The 22531-nt window shown below is 36.9% G+C and overlaps 1 protein-coding gene across 4 annotated transcripts in view; it reads left to right on the top strand.

Annotated features, from left to right (window-relative positions):
- The first annotated feature begins 663 nt into the window (after positions 1-663).
- Positions 664-22531, top strand: part of gnas (GNAS complex locus) — a 56148-nt gene continuing 34280 nt past the window's right edge. Inside the window, exons 1-3 of one of the 4 annotated variants that reach the window (XM_053498200.1) lie at positions 2068-2114; positions 20195-20267; positions 20738-20845. Coding sequence is in view for 2 of the 4 variants with exons in the window: in XM_053498198.1 (XP_053354173.1) it covers positions 1976-2114; positions 20195-20267 (212 nt within the window). In the remaining 2 variants the exon portion in view is untranslated. Of the gene's footprint in view, positions 2115-20194; positions 20268-20737; positions 20846-22531 lie in introns of all 4 variants that reach the window. The other 3 variants (XM_053498198.1, XM_053498199.1, XM_053498201.1) reach the window with 3 other exon arrangements.

The following is a 22531-nucleotide window of genomic DNA, read 5'->3' on the forward strand; positions in this document are numbered from 1 at the left end:
TGGTGTTTAAAGCCCATTAGTACATTAGTATTTAGAGTCTCCTTTTCACAGGGGAAGCAAAAGCTTTTTCACAGGCACATAATCTACTGTAGGTTACATTTAAAAGAGGACGTTTTGTTTTTTAATAAAGTAAAACGTGATCGTTGATGTGGTGATATGTTTAGGAGACGTTCATTTAACACTCGGTTAGAAGCGCCTGGTATAGTTAAAGATTCCCAGGACAGATGAGTTTACGCTTTACAATGAGAGAGAGAGAGAGAGAGAGAGAGAGAGAGAGTGTGTGTGTGTGTGTGTGTAGTCAAATGACTAAAATGATAGCGCAAGGCCGAAAAAGTATATTTTCGCGATATATTTACAAATGTTTAGGTTATTAAATTCCGTTCACCAGCGAATTCATTTCTTTGCTCTGTGGAAAAAGAAAACACCGATATAATCGTTTTTATTGTTTTTTTTTATTATTAATTCTCTTTTAGAATTGTCTCAGCCTCAGTGGTGTTAAGTAACATTATACCTACATGTCGGTATTACTCAAGTCAGTATGTACAGTGTACAGTATATAAAGAAGCTCCACTGTACGGCGGTGTCTGTTTAAAGAGGGCGCCTTTGGTCCGCAGAAGCAACGCTTGCTGACGTTTTGTGAGTGTCATGTGATTAGCCGCGGTCCGTACACAGGGTTCAATGAGAGCTGTTTGCCCCACCCATTTCTTCAACACCATCTAGCTCCATGTACGATTTACTGAGAAAGGGCAAAATCGCCAAAAACACTATCGACGAGCGGATCCGATCGCGTTCATCCGAGAAGGGACACAAGAGCATCCGTCAGGAGCTTGCTGTCATTTCGGTATTTTTCTTGTCAAACATGTTTTCTTCACGGCTGTAAACGCACATGTGTAACCCTGTCTTTCAGCAAGTCGAATTCAAAACGGGTAACACAAAGCGCACACTGACAGCGGACTCTGCTTACAGAATGCATTGAAAAATATCGCAGAATTACGTTGTTCGAAACAGCTGCGTGTGCCGCGTGCGCCCCGTTAGCGAAGCCGTCCGGATTGTTGTTTGCATGCAGCCTACGGATGTGAGGAGAAATTCAAATTACAGCAGCTAACGGAGAGGACAAAACCGCCTCTTTTGATTCGAATAGCTACATAAGCCATCGGTTTGCAGAGCAAGAGGAATTAGTTATTTACCTTTCGGATTTCATACAAAAGAACCCTCTCTGACCCATCATTTCATACCGGGGGCTTTTAAAATTTTTTTTTTTTTTTTATTTTTAAGGCTAATGTCGGCCACGGCTCGAGGCGGAATGAACCGCAGGCCGTCAATTTCGGGAAGATATTTATCTCTCCAGGTTTTTTAAAAACCTTTGTATATCTCCTTTCCCGTCTTTGGTGTGTCGGTAAACGGATGCGATAGAATAAAAGACAATAAAACCCGTTTACCTAAAGTTATCGATGGTTTTGCAAGGAGTGCCGGGCGCGACTGTCATTTTAGGGAAGCGACTATGGATTGTAGAAGAGAAATGTGTTAAGTCCCTATCAGATTTCTGGAACAGAAAGACAAGGACTTAAATGTAACGCCGTGGTGGCATACACATCTACGGCTGAGTGTAAAACTACCACTCGGATATTACTGCACCAAAAAGCTCGGAGGACTCGGCCTTGTGTGTAGGCCGGCCTTGATGTTTTCACCACCATCACAAGCCCGCCGTTTCTTGCCTAAAGCTCCTCCTGAGCGCTGACCCAAAGGCATAGCTTCCATTCTGCTCCCTTCATCCCTTCAAACGACTGCTTCATCCATCCCCGTGTGCTGTTCTTCTACGGAATGTGCATATGAACACACACATGTCAGAATTCCCAAAGCTTGGGAGTTGAATACGTGCCAATCAAGGATTATTTGCTATTTGTTTATACTCTCATCCCACATCCACAGGAATAATTTAAAAAAAAAATCATTTTTTTATTGGGACTTTGGGAAGATGGGCTGTTTGGGCAACAGTAAAACAGAAGACCAGCGTAATGAAGAGAAGGCCCAGAGAGAAGCAAACAAAAAGATAGAAAAACAGTTACAGAAAGACAAACAGATATACAGAGCAACCCATCGGCTACTGCTGTTAGGTAGGTTTTTTTCAAATGCAATGTTTATTGCTGCAAAAAAATTTATATAATAATCATTTTCTTAGCCTGATCAAATGCTGATGGATTTCTGATGACCTAATTTGTCTGAGGTGACTCAGGTGTGAGTTGTTGTGTTTACGATGAATTTTATCTGCATAGATAACCAGCTGCATCACTCTCTTGACGATGTTCGAATATAGAAATAAAGATGCATGTGGATTCTGAGCTTTAATACTGTCACCATCTGCCAGCTTTTCCCATTGTAGTAGTATCAGGTTATCGTCAGAGTATTGTCTTTAAAGCGTTTGTAAATATTCTTTTTTTTCCTCACACTCAAGGGAGGCTTTTTACTAGAATTTGGAATCTGACTGGGGTAATTTGCCCCTTTTAGCCACAAGACCATTAGTCAAGTTGAGCATGGATGCTTGGGGCACAGTAAGCATTACATTTCACCCTAAGGATAAAGCAAGGGTGAGGTCAGGGCTCTATTCAGGCCACTGGAGTTACTCCACATCTCTCTTTTCGGCTCATGTCATCTTGTCTCTCACTTTATGCATAGGAGCACAAACACCCTGTAAAGGACATTCCACAGACTGTTGCAACAAAGTGTACAGCATTTAAAATTATTCTTTGCTGGAGATAATAGGCCTTGACTCAAACCTTGACAGACATCCCCAGACCATTATACCTTCACTGCCTAACTTTTTAATGTTTGTATTATTTGTTCCAAAAGAGAGTGAGATCTTCTGGCATCTGCCAACCCCATATGCATCAATCTGATTTCTACATAGTGATTAATCACTCCAGAAAACATGTTTCCACTGCTCAGTAGTCATAGTATGCTTTACACACTTTAGCTGATGCTTGTCATTGAGCATAGTGATCTTAGACTAGGAAGACAGATTATTAACTATGTTTAAATCCGTTTTCCCACACTGCATGAAGCTAAGACCTCTCTTCGCAAACTGTACGTTGCAGCGACTGGGCATAATGTGCATGCTTAGATTGTATGCTTGAACAGAACCCCTAAGTTGGTTTGTTCGTAAACAATAAAATTAAACGAACAAGTATGTTTAAGTAACAAGCCAATAAAATGGGATTCAAACACGGTTTACAGAGATCTGAAGGCAGTTCTGTGTGTCAAAACAGAGCAAAGCAGAGTTGCAAATTTTACTTTGTAATCAAACAACAACTAAAAAAGAAACAAGAAGAGAGTATGGAACAAAAATGGTTGTGTAGATTCAGGGAAGCAAATTTGGACGTACAGTGAAATCTTGAATTAAGAACATGATTTGTTCCGGAAGTAGGCTCATATTTCATAACACTTATTAATCAAAGTTTCCCATAAGAAATAATGGAAACTCAAATTATTCATTCCACAGCCCCTCTCCCTCTTCTCGTCTTACACAGTAACCCTTCGTTCTCTCTTATTTGAGTTTCACACGCACATTAACGGAAAGACTGTTCTATCGGGAAAGTTAACAAGGAACATCGCAATGACACACACGTGCGGCACACTAACGGAATCACTGCTGTAAAGTAAAAGAAAAAAAAACATTAGAAAAGAATCGCGACAGAGCAATGTAAAATTTTAGAGTGTGTGTGAGAAGGCGAGAGGAGAAGAGGAGTGTGTGTGAAGGTGAAAGGAGGAGGGATGTGAAAGCGTCCAATGACGCGCACACAACGTGCAGGCTGATACAGAAAGAGAGAGAGAGAGAGAGAGAATGGATCTTTAATCTCTCTTATGAGACTTTCTTTTACCATGCACACACGTGTGAAGCCTTATAATAAAGCCTTATAATAAGGAGTACACATGCGCTGTACACACACGCATACAAACACAAAATAAAATATGTTTTACGCGCACACAGTACACGTAGTCACTGTGTTGTAGTAAACAGAACACCTGCGCAGGGATGTTGATTATACCAGTGAGAGATGCGCACTAATACCGAGCAGGGAAGACGATTTTCCATAATTCTGCAGCTCAAGAGAGAGAAAAACCATTGGCTCAGTTGTGAACACAAGTAGCACATACGAGCTACCTGACACTCGGTATTCGTTATCCAAGACTTGTTAGTTTTTGTTAAGTCAAAATTTTGTAAAAATCTTTGCTCGTCTTGCAGGACACTTACAAACCACGTTACTTGTAATCTGAGGTTTCACTGTACATTAAAGTAAATTCATGTGGAATTGTGGAAAAACTGTGGTTGTGCTCACACTTTGCAAAACAGCTAACCAAAACTTCTGACCGGTCAGAAGGCAATCCAGATTGTTTGGAAGCCAGCTGATCAGGTTGAACCTCCATGTGATTTTAAAATGACTGATATAAAATAGGGTAAAATCTGTATAGATTCTGCTTGATCTTGCACTTGTACAGTTGCTTAACCATGGAAGCCTGTTCCATAATGTTCCAGATACACAGTTCTTGTAATGAGGTTGCTTCCAGAGGCTGTTCAGAGCTACTGTGTGTAGTGAGTGATGCAACAATGATGGGACAGCACATGGCAACCCCACTATGTGAGATTGTATGATGTACTGCTTTGTGGGTGAAGTGATGCTGAGGTGGTTGGACCTAGAAACTTTAGTTTCACAGCTATAGCCCTTACATTTGCCTGTGGCACATCTAACAGTGCAGAAGTGAAATGTGGCATCCTTTGGCTGTGTATTATGTAGACACCATGCTCTTCAATGAGATCTGCTATAATGTTAGCAATATGTGTGGCTGTAAGCAATTGGCCATGCTATCTCTGTTTGAGGGTGTGATGGGAATAAGTGCACTTTCCTTCAATTTTAGGTGGGAATTAAAAAAAAAATATTGAAGTTGGTGAGAATCAAATTCATTCTTATTTAAGCCCTAAAAAATAAAAACATAGTATTAAAGGAGGGTGTATTTTCATTCTACCACAACTCTAGAAGCACAAGTAAGCAAAATGATAAATTTTTGCTATATACCAGAAACTTTTTGTTAGGCCCAGTAGCTGCATATGAGACAGTAGACCAGAATTTGGGTTTCATTTATATACTGTATATTAATATATATATAAAGCTGTCACTTGGACAAACTGACCATTTGGTGGAGAAGGGCCTCCACTAATCTGGGTTTTATGGTAGCTAGATAAAAGCCTTAGTGTGAAACACACAAAAGCCTGTTTGCAAAAACGCACAGAACAAGATTCTTTGGTCTGGTCTTTCCTGGAGATGTTCCTCATGAGAACCAGTTTCATCATAGTATTTGATGGTAACAGTCTACATAGGTCAGCCTTTGCTCCCCATATGGATCAGTGAGCCTTGGCTGCCTATAACCTTTTCCCTGGTTGACCGTTTTCCTTCCTTGGACCACTTTTGGTATGTCCTGACCACTGCAGGTACATCCCACAAGACCTGCAATTTTGTAGTTGCACTGAACCAGTACTCTGTCACAATTTGGTCCTTGTTACAGTTACAATATCTTGTGCCAATAGCAACTGGAACTGGGAAGGCAGCAAGTGAATATTATGTCCCTGAAGTATGTACATGCATACACTGACCCATGCAGTACAGGATGTATATGTGACTTTTTACGATATTTACATTTATTTGATATTTCTATTTATTTTACAATTTAGAGATTTAACCTACAAACCCTCCTCTCCATCTGCTTAGGTTGTTTCTGTAATAGTCATATTATTACTATTACAAAAACATAATAATAGTATTAATAATATTAATAATATGCATATTTTGTGAGTAAGTCATTGACCAGTGCTGTGTGCCGCATGGATCCGTGCTGCTTGAGTTTTATTAATCTTCCTGGGTTTTTTAAAGAAGAGCCGTTCACCGTGCAAAACTCTGTGTTTCTGCAGACTGTGCACAAGCGTCAGTATGCCTTTCCTATTCTTTTTACCATCCGCTATCAATTAACCAGCTGGACATTACGTAGCTACCGCTACTGTACCAGTTTATTCTGCTAGCATGAGAACGGTGTACTGTCCGCTACTAATAAATCGTTTGCGGGTGGCATCGGTCTCCTAGATTTTTAAAAAGCAGTATCACATGATACAAAGGTTATGAATTGATTTGCATTTCAATGAGTAAAATAAATATTTGATCCCCAAGCACAACATAACTTATTTCTTGGTTAATAAACTCTTGTTGGCAAGCACAGAGGTAAGAAGTTTCCTGTAGTTGGTTACCAGGTTTGCAAACATCTCGGGAGAGATTTTGATTCACTATTCTTTGCAGATATTCTCTAAATCCTTAAGGTTACTTGCCTGTTGCTTAGCAACTCAAAGTTTCATCTCTCTCCATGAACTTTCGATAGGAGTACGGTCTGGAGACTGGCTAGGCCACTCAATGACCTTAATGTGATTCTTCTTGAGCCTTGGTGGTTTTGAGTATTTACAATACATGACAGTTCTCACAGTCTCCCAATCTTTCTCTGTTCTTTGGAAATTTCAGATAGGCCTGTACATGTGCCTTTTTGAGGAAGCAGACCTAGCAGTGCTAAAGGATTTCAATCCATGCTTGAATATTGTGTTACCAATGATTTGCTTGGTGACTGTGGTCCCAACTGTCTTGAGATAATTCGAAAGCTCCTCCCATGTAGTTCTGGCTGATCCCTCACTTCATCCAATCTCACCGAGCATCTTGTTGATTGTCTTGTAGCCCATCCCAGCCTTGTGCAACCTTGTTTCTGATGTCCTTTGACAGTTCTTTGGTCATACTGTAGCAGTAGTAGGGAGGTAGTGAGGTTAAAATGGAAGATAGAGATTCTGTGGACAGGTGACTTATAAATAACGAGTTGTTGTTAGGAGCAGTTTCTTAAATTAATCTGTGTACTAAATAAGAACTTTTTTTTTGTACAATATTTCTATTTTTAAGTATTATACGTTTATTTTTATTTACTTTTTTACAAGTACTCTTTCCTGTCTCTGCTACTACTTTTACAAGAAGTGTTTACTGTTTTCTTATCCATCATGTCATTTATTAGCACTACCTCAGCTCATTATCACAGTATTTCACAGTACATTGCATTGTTGTGTTGCTGCTCTTGTTTGCACATTTACGTGTGCACTTTGTTGTCTTTTGTATAGTACTTTATTTATGGTGTCAATTAGGTGTCTTGTTAGCTGGTTAGTTTCTGGTAATTCATGTTGTATGAAGCACCTTGGTCCTGGAGGAACACTGTTTTGTTTCATTGTGTTCTGAGCTGTATATGGTTAAAATGACAATAAAGCCTACTTAACTTGCTTAACTAACCAGTCTGTGGGACCTAGAATGATTGTTGAAAGGGGATCAAATACTTATTTTACTTGCCTGAAATGCAACATAAATAATATTTATATAATGTGTTTTATTTTGATTGATATTCTGTCCCTATTCTTCAAAATAAACCTATACTAAAAATTATACACTCTTCATTTCTTCATGGCAAAATCTATAAAGGATCAAATAATTATTTTCCCCACTGTACTGTATATGCATGCACATGCAAACACAAGGGCGAATAAAAAAAAAAGTCATCAGCACTGAGATTATATTAAAGCTTCTGTTGGCTGTAATGTCTTTTCAGCACTTTAAGTTCAAGGCTACTGTCTCCCACTACTATGTTTCATCAGTTCTTTTTTAACTGCGGTAGGAGCAAAAATGCATGCCCCACTAGTGATTTGCATGACAAAAGAGCAGCGTGCAGTGTAGAGCTGTAGCTATCGAATATTTTAGTAATTGAGTATTCTACCAAAAATTTGATCCATTAATCGAGTAATCGGATAAAATGTAATTTTGCTTAATTAAACAGCAATATAAAATATATACAAGAAACAAAGATTAATTGGTTTTCTTTTTAGAAAAATCTACTTTAATTTTTTTAATGCATTTTATCAAAAATAAACAGTCATTATACACAGTACAAGGAATAGCTTAAAGTTGACTAAGATGAATTAAGTGTATTACAGTGCCATACATTCTTATTTTAAAGCCTTTTTTGCTACAAAAACTAAAAAAAAAAGTATTTCAAATGACTTTAGGTATCAAAAAAACTAAGGCACACTGTTATGCGCCAAAATGCCTTCCAGCCACGGATTGCCCCCCTACATAATCTATATAAATTATTATATAGTAGAACGTCAATTTATAGGATTAGGATTTACAAATTACAAATTGCACCAAACGAATTTGATTATAAAACAAGCAATATAAAAAAAAGACATGTTGTATAGGGAATATATATATATATAAATTATATATTTTTTCATATACATTTATATTTTTATATTGCTTATTTTATAATTAAAAACTTTTCATGTAATTTTTCATCATAAACAATATTTATTTAGTGTGAACATTTTTGTATTACATGACAAACCCCTGCAAAATAAATGTGCCCCAAATTAAACATTATATGAGAAATTGTATTATGTGTTTTCATGTATTAATTTGTCACATGCCTAGGGTTAATTAGAATAGTAATAATATATTCAATAATAATAATAATATACATTTTTGATTGTGTTGTTCTAATATATTTATATTTGATCTGTGGAAGCGCATAACACACACATTAAAATAAATAAATATACAAAAAACGAAAAGTTTTCAAATTTACAGCTCAGGCATAACATAAGCCTTTACTGACAATTTCTATCCTTTTTTCTCGCTGGTTTCTTCTTCTCTTGGCTCGTTTATAATTTTATCGCTTCTTTCCATTTTGCAGCCAACAGAACGCTCCATCAAATCAATACACAGCTAACTGTTTGCGTCTCCTTCTGCTTTTTTGGGTGACGTAAGCGCTTCTTCTTTGTCTATGTTTATGTCACGGCAAACAAATAATTGCGCAAAAACATAACACAACTATTTTAAAATGAATTAAAAGAAGCTTTAAGGCAGAAGATTTTGCCTCGATCATTTTTTGTAATCGAGCCCTAGTGCAGTGATTAGTTTTTTGTGGAATGGTGGTGGTGGCATAATTTATTGGAGCACAGTTTGGAGACTGTGTTTTATTGCAAAGAGGTGTGTATGGCTAGAGAAGTTCAAGGACTATCGCAGAGAAGCGTTCCTGGTGACAAGACATGGATTTATCACTACGAGTCTGAGAGTGAACGGAAGAGTATGGAATGGAAACATCCTCAATCACTGACCAGGAAAAAAAAATTGTCAACCATCAGCTGTACAATTGATGCTTATAGTTTTATGGGATTCTCAATGGCCAGTATTTGAACATTATCACACACATCGTCAAATGTTTAAACTTCTTCTAATTCCATTGTCTTACTTGATTTTTATTTCTATCTACCATGTAAAACAATGCTGAAGGCATTCCAAAATATGCAGTAATCGCCTTTAAACATTTGATGTTGAGATGTATCTGCTACTTATGACCTGTTAAGCCTTCGTAACAGCTTCAATCTGAATTCAAAAGGAACTTCTCGTCTTCATGAGAGCCCCCCAACAACACCCCACATGGTGTATATATACTCACACACACACACACACAAACGCACAAGTTGCACTCTCTAAGCTTACTCACTTTTAGCTTTGATTACAGCACACAATGTGGTGTCCAGTTCATGTGTAAAAATGATTCCTTATGCTCCCAGAATCACTCTTCCAGTACTGGAATATACCAATGCGACCAGGGAAGAAGAACTCCATAGGCGGCATAACCTGGTTGTTCAGTACATTTAGGTCATCAGCTGACTTCATTTTGTTGTCACAGAACTGAGTCTAGACCTGACAAACTGAAGCAACCCCAGATCACAACACTGCCTCCAAAGGCTTGTACAGCGGGTGCTATACTCCCTGCATCACTTCATTTGCTTCCCTTCTTACCCTGATGCGCTCATCAGACTACATGACCTTTTTCAGTTGGGGTTAGGGTTTTCTTGGCTTTAGTTTTCTTTACATTTCCATGAAATGCATTTAGTTTATTCACAGGAGCCACAAATTTGAGCAGTGGTTAATTTTGCTTTACTAAGCTTTTAATATAAGGATGTATTTTTATTAATTTCATTATTGGATGCATTGCGCAAAATTCAGTCATTTACAACAAAAAAATTAATTAACATTTTTGGCAAAAATAAACATTTAAATAAAGGATTTAACAGTTGCAAACTGTTTTTTAATAGACAGTTTTGTGTGACTTGAGGAGTATAAGTGAAAGTCATACATGGCACTCACTGTGTTTTGTGTGACAGCATCATGTTATATATTTTTTTTCCAAAGAGTAAAAAGAAACCAGGTTGGAAAAAAACACTACACAATTCTAACAGTCATTGAGCATGTTTAATTAATTGAATACACAAGATTACAGATGAACCCTGACGTGAAATTGTGACTTTACAATTGTGTGAATATTACTAAAGTGATGAATAATCTGAATATGTACTGCGGGTTTTAGATTTACTCTTTTTCCTGGCAAACAAAATGCAGGGAGATGTGCTGTCTTAACACTAGCCAGCTGCAACCTCCAGCCAGCATTGCCATCAAGAAGAAAAGAACGAATATGCTACAACAGCATTGTGAGTTTAGGGTTTGTTTCACCCAGTTGGGTCCTTTTACCTCATCTTGGACTGAATGAAAATTGGACTAATTTTATTCAAATAAAATGTCCTTGCATAATTAAGCTATTTTCGACTTAAGATATTATCGACATACAATAGGCTTGTGGGGATGTAACCCAAAAATCAGGGTTCACCTGTATATGATGATAATATGACTACAGTGGAACCTCGGCTTGCGAGCCTAATTTGGAGGCGTGCTTGTGTATCAAAACACTTGTATATCTAAGCGAATTTTCCCCATAAGAAATAATTCACAACCCAACCTAAAATATTCATATAAAAATAATTAATCCGAAAGATAAAGTAAAAATAAAACTTGCACCTTATTTTTAAAAAGAATCGTGGCTGTAGTGACACCACACACACCAGTTTACCGATAGAGACCCTCACTCGTGGACACTTGCGCACACACACGGATAGACATGGACACATGTATGTATTATCATAAATTGTGTGTGTGTGTGAGTGTGAGAGAGAAAGTAAGAGAAAGTCGTCCTACACACAGATACAAACAAAATAAAAGTTGCTTCACGTGCACACGCGTGGTCACAGTGTTGTAGTACACACGCGCACAAATGTTGACTATTCTGCCAAGGCAGAGCATAGGAGACAATTATCCACAATTCCGCAGCTCAAGAGGGAGAGAGAATACCCATTGGCTTAGTTCTGATCACGTGACGCTTGGTGTCAAAACAAGAAGTGTGCGCGCTACATGCTCCTTGATGATGCTTTGTTCTTGTAAATCAAGACGGCTCGTTTTTCAAGTTAAAATTTATTAAAATCTTTTGCTCGTCTTGTGGAACACTCGCAACTCGCAACAAGTTCCACAGTACTGCTAAAAGTATATCTTTTGCCAGTTTGGTCTTCTGGAGCACTTATATTCGTGTATAACTACATGAATGAAAAAAAGGACGTGAGCTAGGGATGCAACGATACCACTATTTTGGAAAACGAGTACAAGTACTTGCATTTTTAGTACTCGCCAATACCAATACCGAGTATTAAATAAAAACATGATTTAAATTTACAGGTAACAGCTTTAGTCATATAATTTAACAAAAAAACAAGGGACTAGTTTGTCTCTGGACGTTTTCTCTCGTCTTGCTAGAGTTTGCTGCAGTATGGGTTGTGTTGGTTTAGAAGCGTGGGTAAACTCTTTGTACTCGTTGTCGGGTTGGGATTTTAGGTGCTTGATTAAATTACTTGTGTTAAATGCGCTACCTTTTGAGCCTCCTCTGAACAATTTAGCTCAGCACAATTTGCAGTCCGTCTTTGTTTTGTCGTCTTTATTCACTTTGAAATAGTTCCACACGGCTGACATGTCTTGCCTCGCCTTCTCCTCGCTCTGAGCCGCAGCCGGGGCCCGGGGGCGGGCACTCGGCGCCTGTGATTAACCCCTTACACGCCGCTCAAACATAGACATTTCACAGACCGTGGTAACGGTTCCCGGTATCAGGGGAAATTTCACTAATTTCACTACAAATCCTGATTGACTCTTGATTATTTTACTATTCTATAGTGTGTGTACATACAGTATAACACCTGTGTAGACTTGGATTACAGATTTGTAAAAGTTGTATATAGAATGTATGTATTATCATAAATAAAAAAAAAGCAATATTATTTGCTACTTAATTGGTTTGCATTATGTTTTTTGTAGTAAACAGTGTATCTGTTAGTTTTTTAGACTGATTTGCTAATTGCATGGCTTTAAGTTCTGTGTTTTAACCTTTTCTGTAATTTTTACTCTGGTGCTTTGGCACCAAAATTTCCCCCACGGGCAGTGATGAGCTCTCCTTCAGGGTACTGAACAACCAACCAAAAAAACACCTTTTGCCTTAACTTTGCTAACATCATGACAAGATTATGTAAACAAGCAATACAGCAAGGCAGGTTAAACGTGTTTTATATTCGCCTAATTTACTTTTACTCATAAAAAGAGATTTTTTTATTTTCTTGTCTGGCCAAAAAATACCCACAAAATTATATCAGTTACATATTACCATAAATTGCCTGGCCAAGAAATACAACAACATAAAGTCACCTTTTAGGAAGGGTCAAATTATTGTTCCGCATCAAGCAAGAAAAATAACTTAAGAGATTTAAAATTGCTGAACCTAGGTTAAAGTATATATATTTTTTTAAACAGAATGTGGTGAAAGAAAATTATGAAAGGAGGTCACTTAAACATTAGGGTCTTTGTATGTTATATTTACTAAATGGGTTAAAATATTTACATTTAGGCATTTGGCAGACGCTCTTATCCAGAGCGACTTACATTTTTATCTCATTCTACATCTGAGCAGTTGAGGGTTAAGGGCCTTGCTCAAGGGCCCAACAGGGGAAACTTGGTGGTTGTGGGGTTTGAACCTGGGATCTTCCGAACCGTAGTCCAATGCCTTAACCACTGAGCTACCCCTGGCCCTAGCTAACTGAAAAAATCGTAGCATGTATAAAAGTGAAAGTAAGAGTATTTTCTTAAGAAAAGCGCTAATCAGAAAAAACCTTCCATTTGCTTGGGCATATAAAGATTGGTCTTTGGAGTAATGACAAAGGGTCATGCGATCTGATGTTTATTTAGATTAACCCTATACCAGAATGATGGGTATGTCAGGGTAAGAATGGAAATTCATGAAACTCATCATGCATTGTGGAAACTGTACAACCCTCTGGAAGCAGTGATCTGGGGTTTCTTCAGGTCAGCTCTAGGCTTAGCAACATTATGTGGTATTATGAGGCATATTTTAGGACTCAAACTGGTTGCATGAAGAATTAATTCAGTTTACACATAAACTGAAATGAAATATGTGTCAGGCAGTGTATGTTAATTGCAATTCTCTCAGTAAGGCTAGTTACTGAGCAGATACAATTATCACTTATTTTAACATGAAGTCTATGTATGAAGCAACCGTTTCTAACTTAAATTGAATTAAAATTAGACTAAATTCATTCTAATACATACTTGGGCTGCTTTCTCAGAGAGAACAAGGTGTTTTCATTTAAGATTTTCTGTGAGTTGTGTGTGAGTACTGTGGTAAACCATTTCACTTTGACACAGCATGCAGAGCACCATTTTATTAGGTGTTTCTTTAAAGAATTACCACACATGATTGTGATTAAAGTCTTATTTTGGGGGAAAAAAATCTTATATTCCAGCAAAATTTGCCACAAAATGAATATTACGACACATCAAGGGATTCCACGGAAGTCAACACATTTACATGTTGAATACGTCAACGAATGTTGCAGTCCTAATAGTAATAACACTGTTAAATGGTGCAAACAATGGAAATTTAAAGGATACTATACTATACTATACTATTTACTACAATACTGTTACTATTACTGCACAACTCAGTAAACCATTCTTTCTTGACAGCGTACATTTACAATAACTTTAACTTTAAATCAACAGGACTGCACACAGCATGAAAATCTAAAACACACTATATAGTTTGCTGTTTGAGAAAAAAAGATATGCATTACTCACCAAAGTTACCTACATAGCATGTTGTTAACAAAACCTGAAGTTTTTCACTTCATCTGTTCAACACGCTGAATTTGGAAATGACATACTTTCACCAGGAAGTTAACTGTTAGGATATAATGCTGAATTTTTAAAAAAATATTGTTTATCCTTATTGTTCATGACTTTTTAAAACTGTATAAATTCCATATCTCTGAAGTGATGTTTGAATCTTTTCAAATATCAGCAACATGCATGAATTTACACTAATACAAATGAAAGTGAAAAAACCCAGCACAATAATGTGGAAGTACCTGTAATGGTAGGTAGATTAAATTCATGCTCATTTTACAATTTTGAAATAAGGTCAAGGGGCACAAAAATACCTTAAACAGGTACAAAATAAAAACAACTTTAGTGTTTAAAGCTAGAATTCAATAATGTGTATAACCACTACCATTCTCAAGATGCCATAATAAACAAAATGCAAGACGTTTAAGAAGCTAATAGACATATCACAGTACTACTATCTGATGGGTTAGCATTTGCTTTTGAGGTAGAAACAAATAAAAAAATGTATGCAGACTTTTGATCTGTGCTGAGACAGAGGTAATGACATTGTATGCCTTGTGATTGGTGAAGGTTATGCTTGCACAGGCTTTTAATTGTAGTATGATTGGTAAATCTTAGGAAAGCTCTATTTCATAGTAGAACTACAAGGATTGTACTGTATGGTGTATCTTTCTGATTAACTAAACATATGGAAAGTCCTGCTAATCTTTCATTTACATTCATTTATATTTACATTCCATATATATACTGTATATGCGCATGTGCAGTACATGCTTATGTTTAATTTAAATATGAAAATGTCTGCTACGGTTATGGTTTACTAATGTGGTTGAAAATTTCATTAATGAACTTTGTGATCACAGTGGTAATAGATGATTGTACTAATTTCAAATCTTTGCATATTATATTTACTCAACCAGTGAATAAAACTAGTCCTGGGCGATGGTACTATAACAATACATAATTAGAAAAAAAGACTTCCTCAATAACAATAAAAAATTTTTTTGATAGGATGGCTGGTTAAAAGCATAGCATTAGGAGACTACTAGTGTGTCGCAATTCATGGGGTGCATGCTTGCGACTAAGGCTCCTTCAAATGCAGCCTGCTTTCCCCTAAAAACGAAGGCTGCAACGGTGTATTCTTAGTGGCTCAACTTGTCCCAAGATTTTTGGCGAGCCCAAGAAGGGACCGGAAGAGATCTGCTCCCTGAGAGACAGGTTTTCGTAAAATGTGGTTAAATATTTAACCAATAGCAGTTCGTACTCTTCCTGAGACACACTCAACAACAGAAGCAGAGTGGAGCGTGAGAGAAAATTTTTTCATCTAAAAGAGTATTGATTTGCTAGTCAGTATGGCATTTTTTTTTTTTGCGCGTGTCCACAGAACATGTTGTGTGGAGACTGTGTAGAACAGTTAATTTATAACATTTATATTTATTATGTTACAAAAATATTAGAAATTTAAACTGTATCTTTTTGATATTAGGGCAATATACAGTACTGGTTGAATGTACTTTTATATACTTTATATTGATTTAATAAGACCCAACGAAAAATATCATGATACATTTTTTTGCATTACGCCTAGCCCTAAATAAAACATTAATAAAAGCATGTAAGAGTAAAACCAATGTTTAATTACAATTAATATTAATTGTATTTATCATATATATATATATATATATATATATATATATATATATATGATAAATACAATTAATATTAATTATTAAAGTTGATCTATGAAATAAACTGGAGCTTAAACAAGAAAATCTGATTCCTCCCCTACTGGGATCTCATATCTTGGAAGACACAATTCCCCAGACACAATGTTCAGCTCAGCCCATCTCTACTCAACTCAGTGACATTTTAAAGAGCCACAATAAATAAGGCTAGGCTAGCACAGCACAGTTACCTGCCAATGGCTAACCTAGTTTTCCTTTGCTCCTAAGAAGGGTAGATTTGACATTAGCAGCTAACGCAGCTAATAGAAAAAAACTTGTCCCAAGATTTTTGGCGAGCCCAAGAAGGGATCGGAAGAGATCTGCTCCCTGAGAGACAGGTTTTCGTAAAAACCTAACCAGGTAAAAACAGCTAAGCAGCTTTAAAGAGCTGGTTAGCTGTTTGGGCTAAATGCTAATGGTGCTAAACTATTTTTTTTTTTTTTTTTTGTAGCTTTTAAGAAGGACTAGTGTGTTAGCCATGTGTGGTTAGCTTAATACAGTCCTGAACATGAAGATTTCTGGTCCCTATGCTTTGCCTGGATAGCAAAATGCACATCGAATTCTTTGGGAAATGAGAGTCTATCAGCTTAGCAGATATTGTTGCACCCTTCCTTTAACAAATGCTTGAGGGAAAACATGTTCAGATTCAGTTCCATTCAACTTTATTTGTATAACGCGTTTAACAATTGTCGTTGTCGCAAAGCAGCTTTATTGAAATGTGAAAGTGTATGAATCAAAATGATGTGGGATTCACCTGTGCACAGACCTCCTCAAATCAGTCTACAAAGTTCTTAATTTTTTTGGCCAATCTAAAATGATTGTATGAAGTCATTTCTTTGTTGACTTGGATTTGTCTTTTAGGTTGGTTTTCTTTACCTGTCTCACAGAAGCCTGCAAGTTTTTTATTTTTATTTTATTTTTTTTTGCCAAAATAGATTGACTCCAAGATAATATCCAAATGATGTTTTTTGACTATGTTCCCCACCATCTCCTGAAGAAGCGAAGGGCTGATATTATGATGCTGGATCCAGGTTCGAAAAAAATAAATAAAATAAAACCTTGCTAAAATTCATTAACACATGGGGCAAAATATCTTAGGGTCTCTTGAGACCAAGATGTAACATACATTTTGCAACAAAAACAAAAATGCTCATTAACCAAGGACATTATACCCAGGGTATATTACACATTATACCCATTATACCATGCTTCACCTTGGGATTGTGTAAAGCTACTTTGACAGTGACAATGACAATTATTAAAAGCGCTATACAAATAAAATTGAATTAAATTGAATATGGACAAGTAACCAGCAATTTATTTTTTTACTTTTTGCTTTTGGGAAAGCAGTGTGCAATTGCACCTTTACTTCTAAGTTATTTAACCCTAAATGATGCAGTGAGTAGCTTCTCATTTCCTAAATCCTGTGGTCGTAGTAAGGCTTAGGAAAATCAAATCATAGACAAAGTCCAGACCTAAACCCCATTGCGAATCTTTGGGATGTGCTAAAGAAGGCCGTGCATAATGGACTATGGACAGAAACAAATTACATTGTATAAGCTTATCAAAATGATGCCATGGGACCTAATCAAAGAGAAAGTGAAACCAGTAAAAAAAATTTTGGCTGAGAAGTGTATAAAACTATATATCAATATACACTCACTAAGCACTTTATTAGAAACAACTGACCACCTTTACACCTGTACAAGTTTATGTAGCAAAAGTGTACCTCAAACTCAATGCCTCCATCCTCCACTGGTCAGCTTTCATGTTAGCAATAGTGTTTCATACCAGAACACACAATACCCAGTCATTGCTTAAATGCCACAGTGTATGGTTGCTGACAATGTGCATCCAGTTATGGCCACAGTTATCATATCTATTTTTCTTGATCATAACTGGAACTAAATATAGAACACTTTTGGGATGAGCTACCTTTATGAAATCATCTTCTACACATGTCCAAGTCAAAACTAATTTTATGTGCTTTACCCTTTCACAATCTGAATCCTGAAATTAGCCGGTTCAATCAGGGAAGCAAAACTCCTTTTAGAATAGTACTAAAAGAATAGAATAGTACTTGTACTTTTTAGAATAGTAATTAGTAATCAGCCAACTTTATTTTATTCTTACATAATGTTGCTGAGCCTAGACCTGACCAGTTGAGACCATGGGGTTGCTTCAGCTGGTCATGTCTCGGCTCTGACATCATAACACTGCCTCCAGAGGCTTGTACAGTAGGCACTACGCATGATGTGTGCATTGCTTTGCACACTACCCTTGATGTGCCTGTTCCTCTGGAATAGGGTCAACTTATAAACAATATGTAAGGTAAAGTGTTGTTGCATTTAATCCTACCTACTATACTAAAATCTGACAGTTTTGCAAATACGCAAAACCTACTTTTAAATTTACTGCACAATAGTTAAAATGTGGGACTTTACTTTTTATAGTCTGACTTTCAATAATTATTAAAAACGGGTTCCTTTTTCCAAATAAGGTGGCTGCTATATACAAATCAGTCAATGCACAATGGAGGCTAATTTACTTAAAAAGCTATAACTAATGCTAGAGAAAAAGTATTTGAACAAAATATATGGTGTATTCAAGATAAGAGGCTAAGCTTGGGGGACATGGTTATCCATCGGATGCAGGGTTAAATTCATGTACATGTTTTTCAGACACCACAAATCTTATGGTGGTAATGCTCACTAGCAACCACCTAACAACATACTACTGTAAGAACTAGGGATGCACCGAAATTTCGGCCGCCGAAAATTTTCGGCCGAAATAGCATTATCGGTTTCGGCCGAAACGTAAGAAAGCGCCGAAAATAGAAGCGGAAATTGTCGCCACGCCTCTCCCATCCTCCTGTCTCGTTCGCGCTGTCATTACGCATCAAACACGGAGTATGTCGGCGGTTTGAAAGCACTTGGAAGCAAGTTTTGTTATTGTTAAACAGCCTTATTACTGTTATTTATTATCAATAAAAGTTTGATTGCTTAATTAATTTGTAGTTTTTTTAATACAAACAAAAAGAAAATATTTTAAACATGTTTTTCAATGAAGCCATTTTCGGTTTCGGTATCGGTTTTCGGCCAAGTGCATCCAAAAATTTTGGTTTCGTTTTCGGCCCAGAATTTTCATTTCGGTGCATCCCTAGTAAGAACCTCCTGTGATCACATAGGAACTGCCTGTCAATGTTCTAGCAACCCCCTAGCAACACTAAACAATTGCTTAGGCTGCAAAATTTGCATAAGACTTGATCTCACCAACCACAAGGCTGAGGTTAGATTCTAAAGTCTGGAACTGTACTGGGAGGATGACTGCCATTATTAACATGGGTGTTTTGAAATGGTGGTGGTTGCAATCACCTCAGTCCAAGTGAAGCCAAACCATGGTAGCAAAATGCCTTCCATGCTATTAATAGCCACAATGTTTCCATTACTTTTACTTTAATTCTCTCACCGCTTATATAGCTTGTGTATGTTTCTGCTTGACAAGTCTTAGTGTACTTGTGCTAGTGTACTTTTATTTCTCTATATAATGCCCAGCTACACAAATGTACTTATTCAAGTGCTCACTAGGAACTTATTTAATGGCCTAAGCAGGTGGAAACCACTTGAAGCGATCTCAACACTGTACAAGAGATGTGGCAAAACCTCCCAGCCGATTCCCTGTAATGTGCAAGTGGAAGTATGAGGTCGTACATTGTACTGCCATAACAGAACTCATTTCGTGCTCAAATCAGGTCATTTTTTCATTAAAGGAGAGGCCCATTAAAGGAGATATTGGGAGTCCAGTGTTTCGTCATTGACAATGACATAAAGCAGGAAGTTGGATCAAGCCTATGGCATAATGAGAAAACTTTGTACCTTATGGTTTCCAAGGACTATTAAAACATTGAGATAAGTGCATATACTGTGAACTTAACTGTACTCTTATAACTGTGTTCTGCTATTCTGAAAAATCAAAAGTCCTGGTTTGACTTGAATTCCCTGACCTTGTTGAATGTAAAGAACACATTAAAAACGGTTCCCAAGTCAGTATGATCAGTGAATTAATTTGGGCAGTATTTTAGGATATCTTGGTGTTTTCTTTCAAGTGGAAACTTGCCTAATCTTTACTTTAGTACATATTTGGTACTAATGCAAGCAATCTGTAATATGGATTCCTAGGGCAGTGTATTTTTAGACTAGGGGTTATGCTATCAATTTATTCAATGAACTGATCTCCCTTTTTCTTCACCCATGCTTTGAATCTCCTTTTTTTCTTTAGGAGCTGGAGAATCGGGCAAAAGCACTATAGTCAAACAGATGCGCATTTTACATGTCAATGGCTTCAATGCTGAGTAAGTGCCATTTCCATGTCTACTTTATGCATGATAAATGATATGACAAACATATGGCAAACAATAAGAAACTGTCATTGTATTATAATATTGAGTGGCAACATTTCGTTATCATCGTTTACATTATGTTGTTAGTTAATAATTTCTTCTATTTTGGAAAGATTCTTAAAGGGTAGGGTAGCACAAATCTGACCCTGAATATTGTTATTGTGCTAATATTAGTCTTGAATGGACGTGTAATATATGGTTTGATATGATGTACTTTCTGATTCAATCAAGCGGCATATACATATTTACAAAGTTAATGTTTTGTACTTGATCATAGGTTATAAATTGTTGTAAAGCATGGTGCCATTGTGCCTATGATGTTTCAAATAAAAAGCTCTTGCCAAGAGCAGGCTGGTCATCGTAAGGATGTCCATTTCGGATCAGTTTTAGCTGTTGACTGTCCCCATTTTTTTTAAATTAAGCATACAGTTGTGTCGGTGGTGCAGACAGAACAAGTGGATTGGATGGATGGTGGTATATGCTCATCAACTCCTTTCTTAAGATTTCAGTACAGCTCCAATGTGAAAATGGTGGGTAATTGTGTACTACAGGCCTTTTTTTCCATTATATTTTTCCAGGTTTGGGCAGGTCTAATGGAATGAGGCAGTGGGCTTTGAGTTTGACACATGTGATTTGGTACAATGATTAGCTTTGTATGAATCAATGCCACTAATTATGTATGCATTTTCATTATGTATTTTCAGCACTTTTATTTGCAGTTTCTGTTCATTATGAACGTGCACACCAATCAGCCCCAACATTAAAACCATTAACTTTAAAACCACCTAGGTTTTAGTTTCCTATTTCACCCCTAAAATAGCTCTGACCATTGAGGCATTACTCTGCGACACCTCTGAAGGTGTGCTGTGGCACCAGGGTGTGTACAGTACAGTGTTACACATCCTTTAAGTGCTGTAAGTTGCAAGGTGGGGTCTCCATGAATCAGACTTGTTTGTCCAGCACATCCCTTGGGAGCCTCGATCAGACTGAGATCTGGTGAATTTGGAGTCTAGATTAACAACCTTGAATTATTTGCCTGCTGAACCCCATACATAGCAAACTGTGATGCTGTGAGTGTTCTGGTACTTTTCTATCCAAGCACACATTAATGTTTTTTGAGTGAATTGTGTTACATTAGCTTTTTCTGTGAGATCAGACTGGGCAGGCTAGCCTTTGGTCCCCACAGGTATAAATGAGCCTTGGGCATCCATGATCCTGTCACCAGTTTACTAGGATATAATTGATAATCAATTTTATTCAGTTCACCAGGTGGTGGTGGTGTTAATGTTATGGCTAATTGTTTTTTTTAATGTTTTTATGTTGCTACATTTTATATCTTTTGATAATAGTATATTTGCTACCATATTGGTAATATTTTCCCTTATGGTTTACATGTCTCTCTCATTTCTACTTGTAGTAAAGTTCTAAATGTTTTTTAACAGCTGTTACTGCTTATGAAGAGTTTCATGCAAAGCAGATCTAAATGAAGTGTAGTGTTTTATGGACATGACTCTGATTAATATTTATAATGTCAAATTATTAATACAAAATGTAAAGTAAAAATAAAACGAACTTACCTGTACTTTACTTTTGAAAAGAATCGTAGCTGTAGTGATTGAGAGCAGAGAGAGGAGTTGGAGGAGGAGGAGACGACTTTCACACACGCCCACACACACCAGTTTGCCGAGAGACTCTCACTCACACAAGCATGCACACACATACAAAACATGAAAAAATCCCACTCGCCTGCCCTAGACATGCCACTGAGTGACCCTTTTCTATAAAGGCTGAAGTATACCTGCAAGTATGCAAAAAAACTCTCATGTAGCCTTAAAATGTGTTTTCTGATTGGTGGTCAAATTATTATTTTTTTTATATTAGAAAACATGTCTAATTTGTGTCTAAATGTGAAACTTGGCACATGCCTTTTTATCGCAAATTATACAAACGAAGATTTCCAAATGATTACAAGATTAATGTAATTAAGGATGACAGATTTACCCAAACATGGACAGTTTGCTTTATTTAAGTATATTTGCTAACAAATAATTATTTATATACAGTGTGTGTATTTATATACTGTATACAGTATATATAAAACTTATTGTTTATATATTAATATAATAAGTTCTAGCTTCTTCTTTGGCCTCAGCAAACCCTATAAATCACTTACACACCCAACACACACACACACACACACACACACACACACACAC

Source organism: Clarias gariepinus, chromosome 6, assembly GCF_024256425.1.
Source record: "Clarias gariepinus isolate MV-2021 ecotype Netherlands chromosome 6, CGAR_prim_01v2, whole genome shotgun sequence".
NCBI classification, from domain to species: Eukaryota; Metazoa; Chordata; class Actinopteri; order Siluriformes; family Clariidae; genus Clarias; species Clarias gariepinus.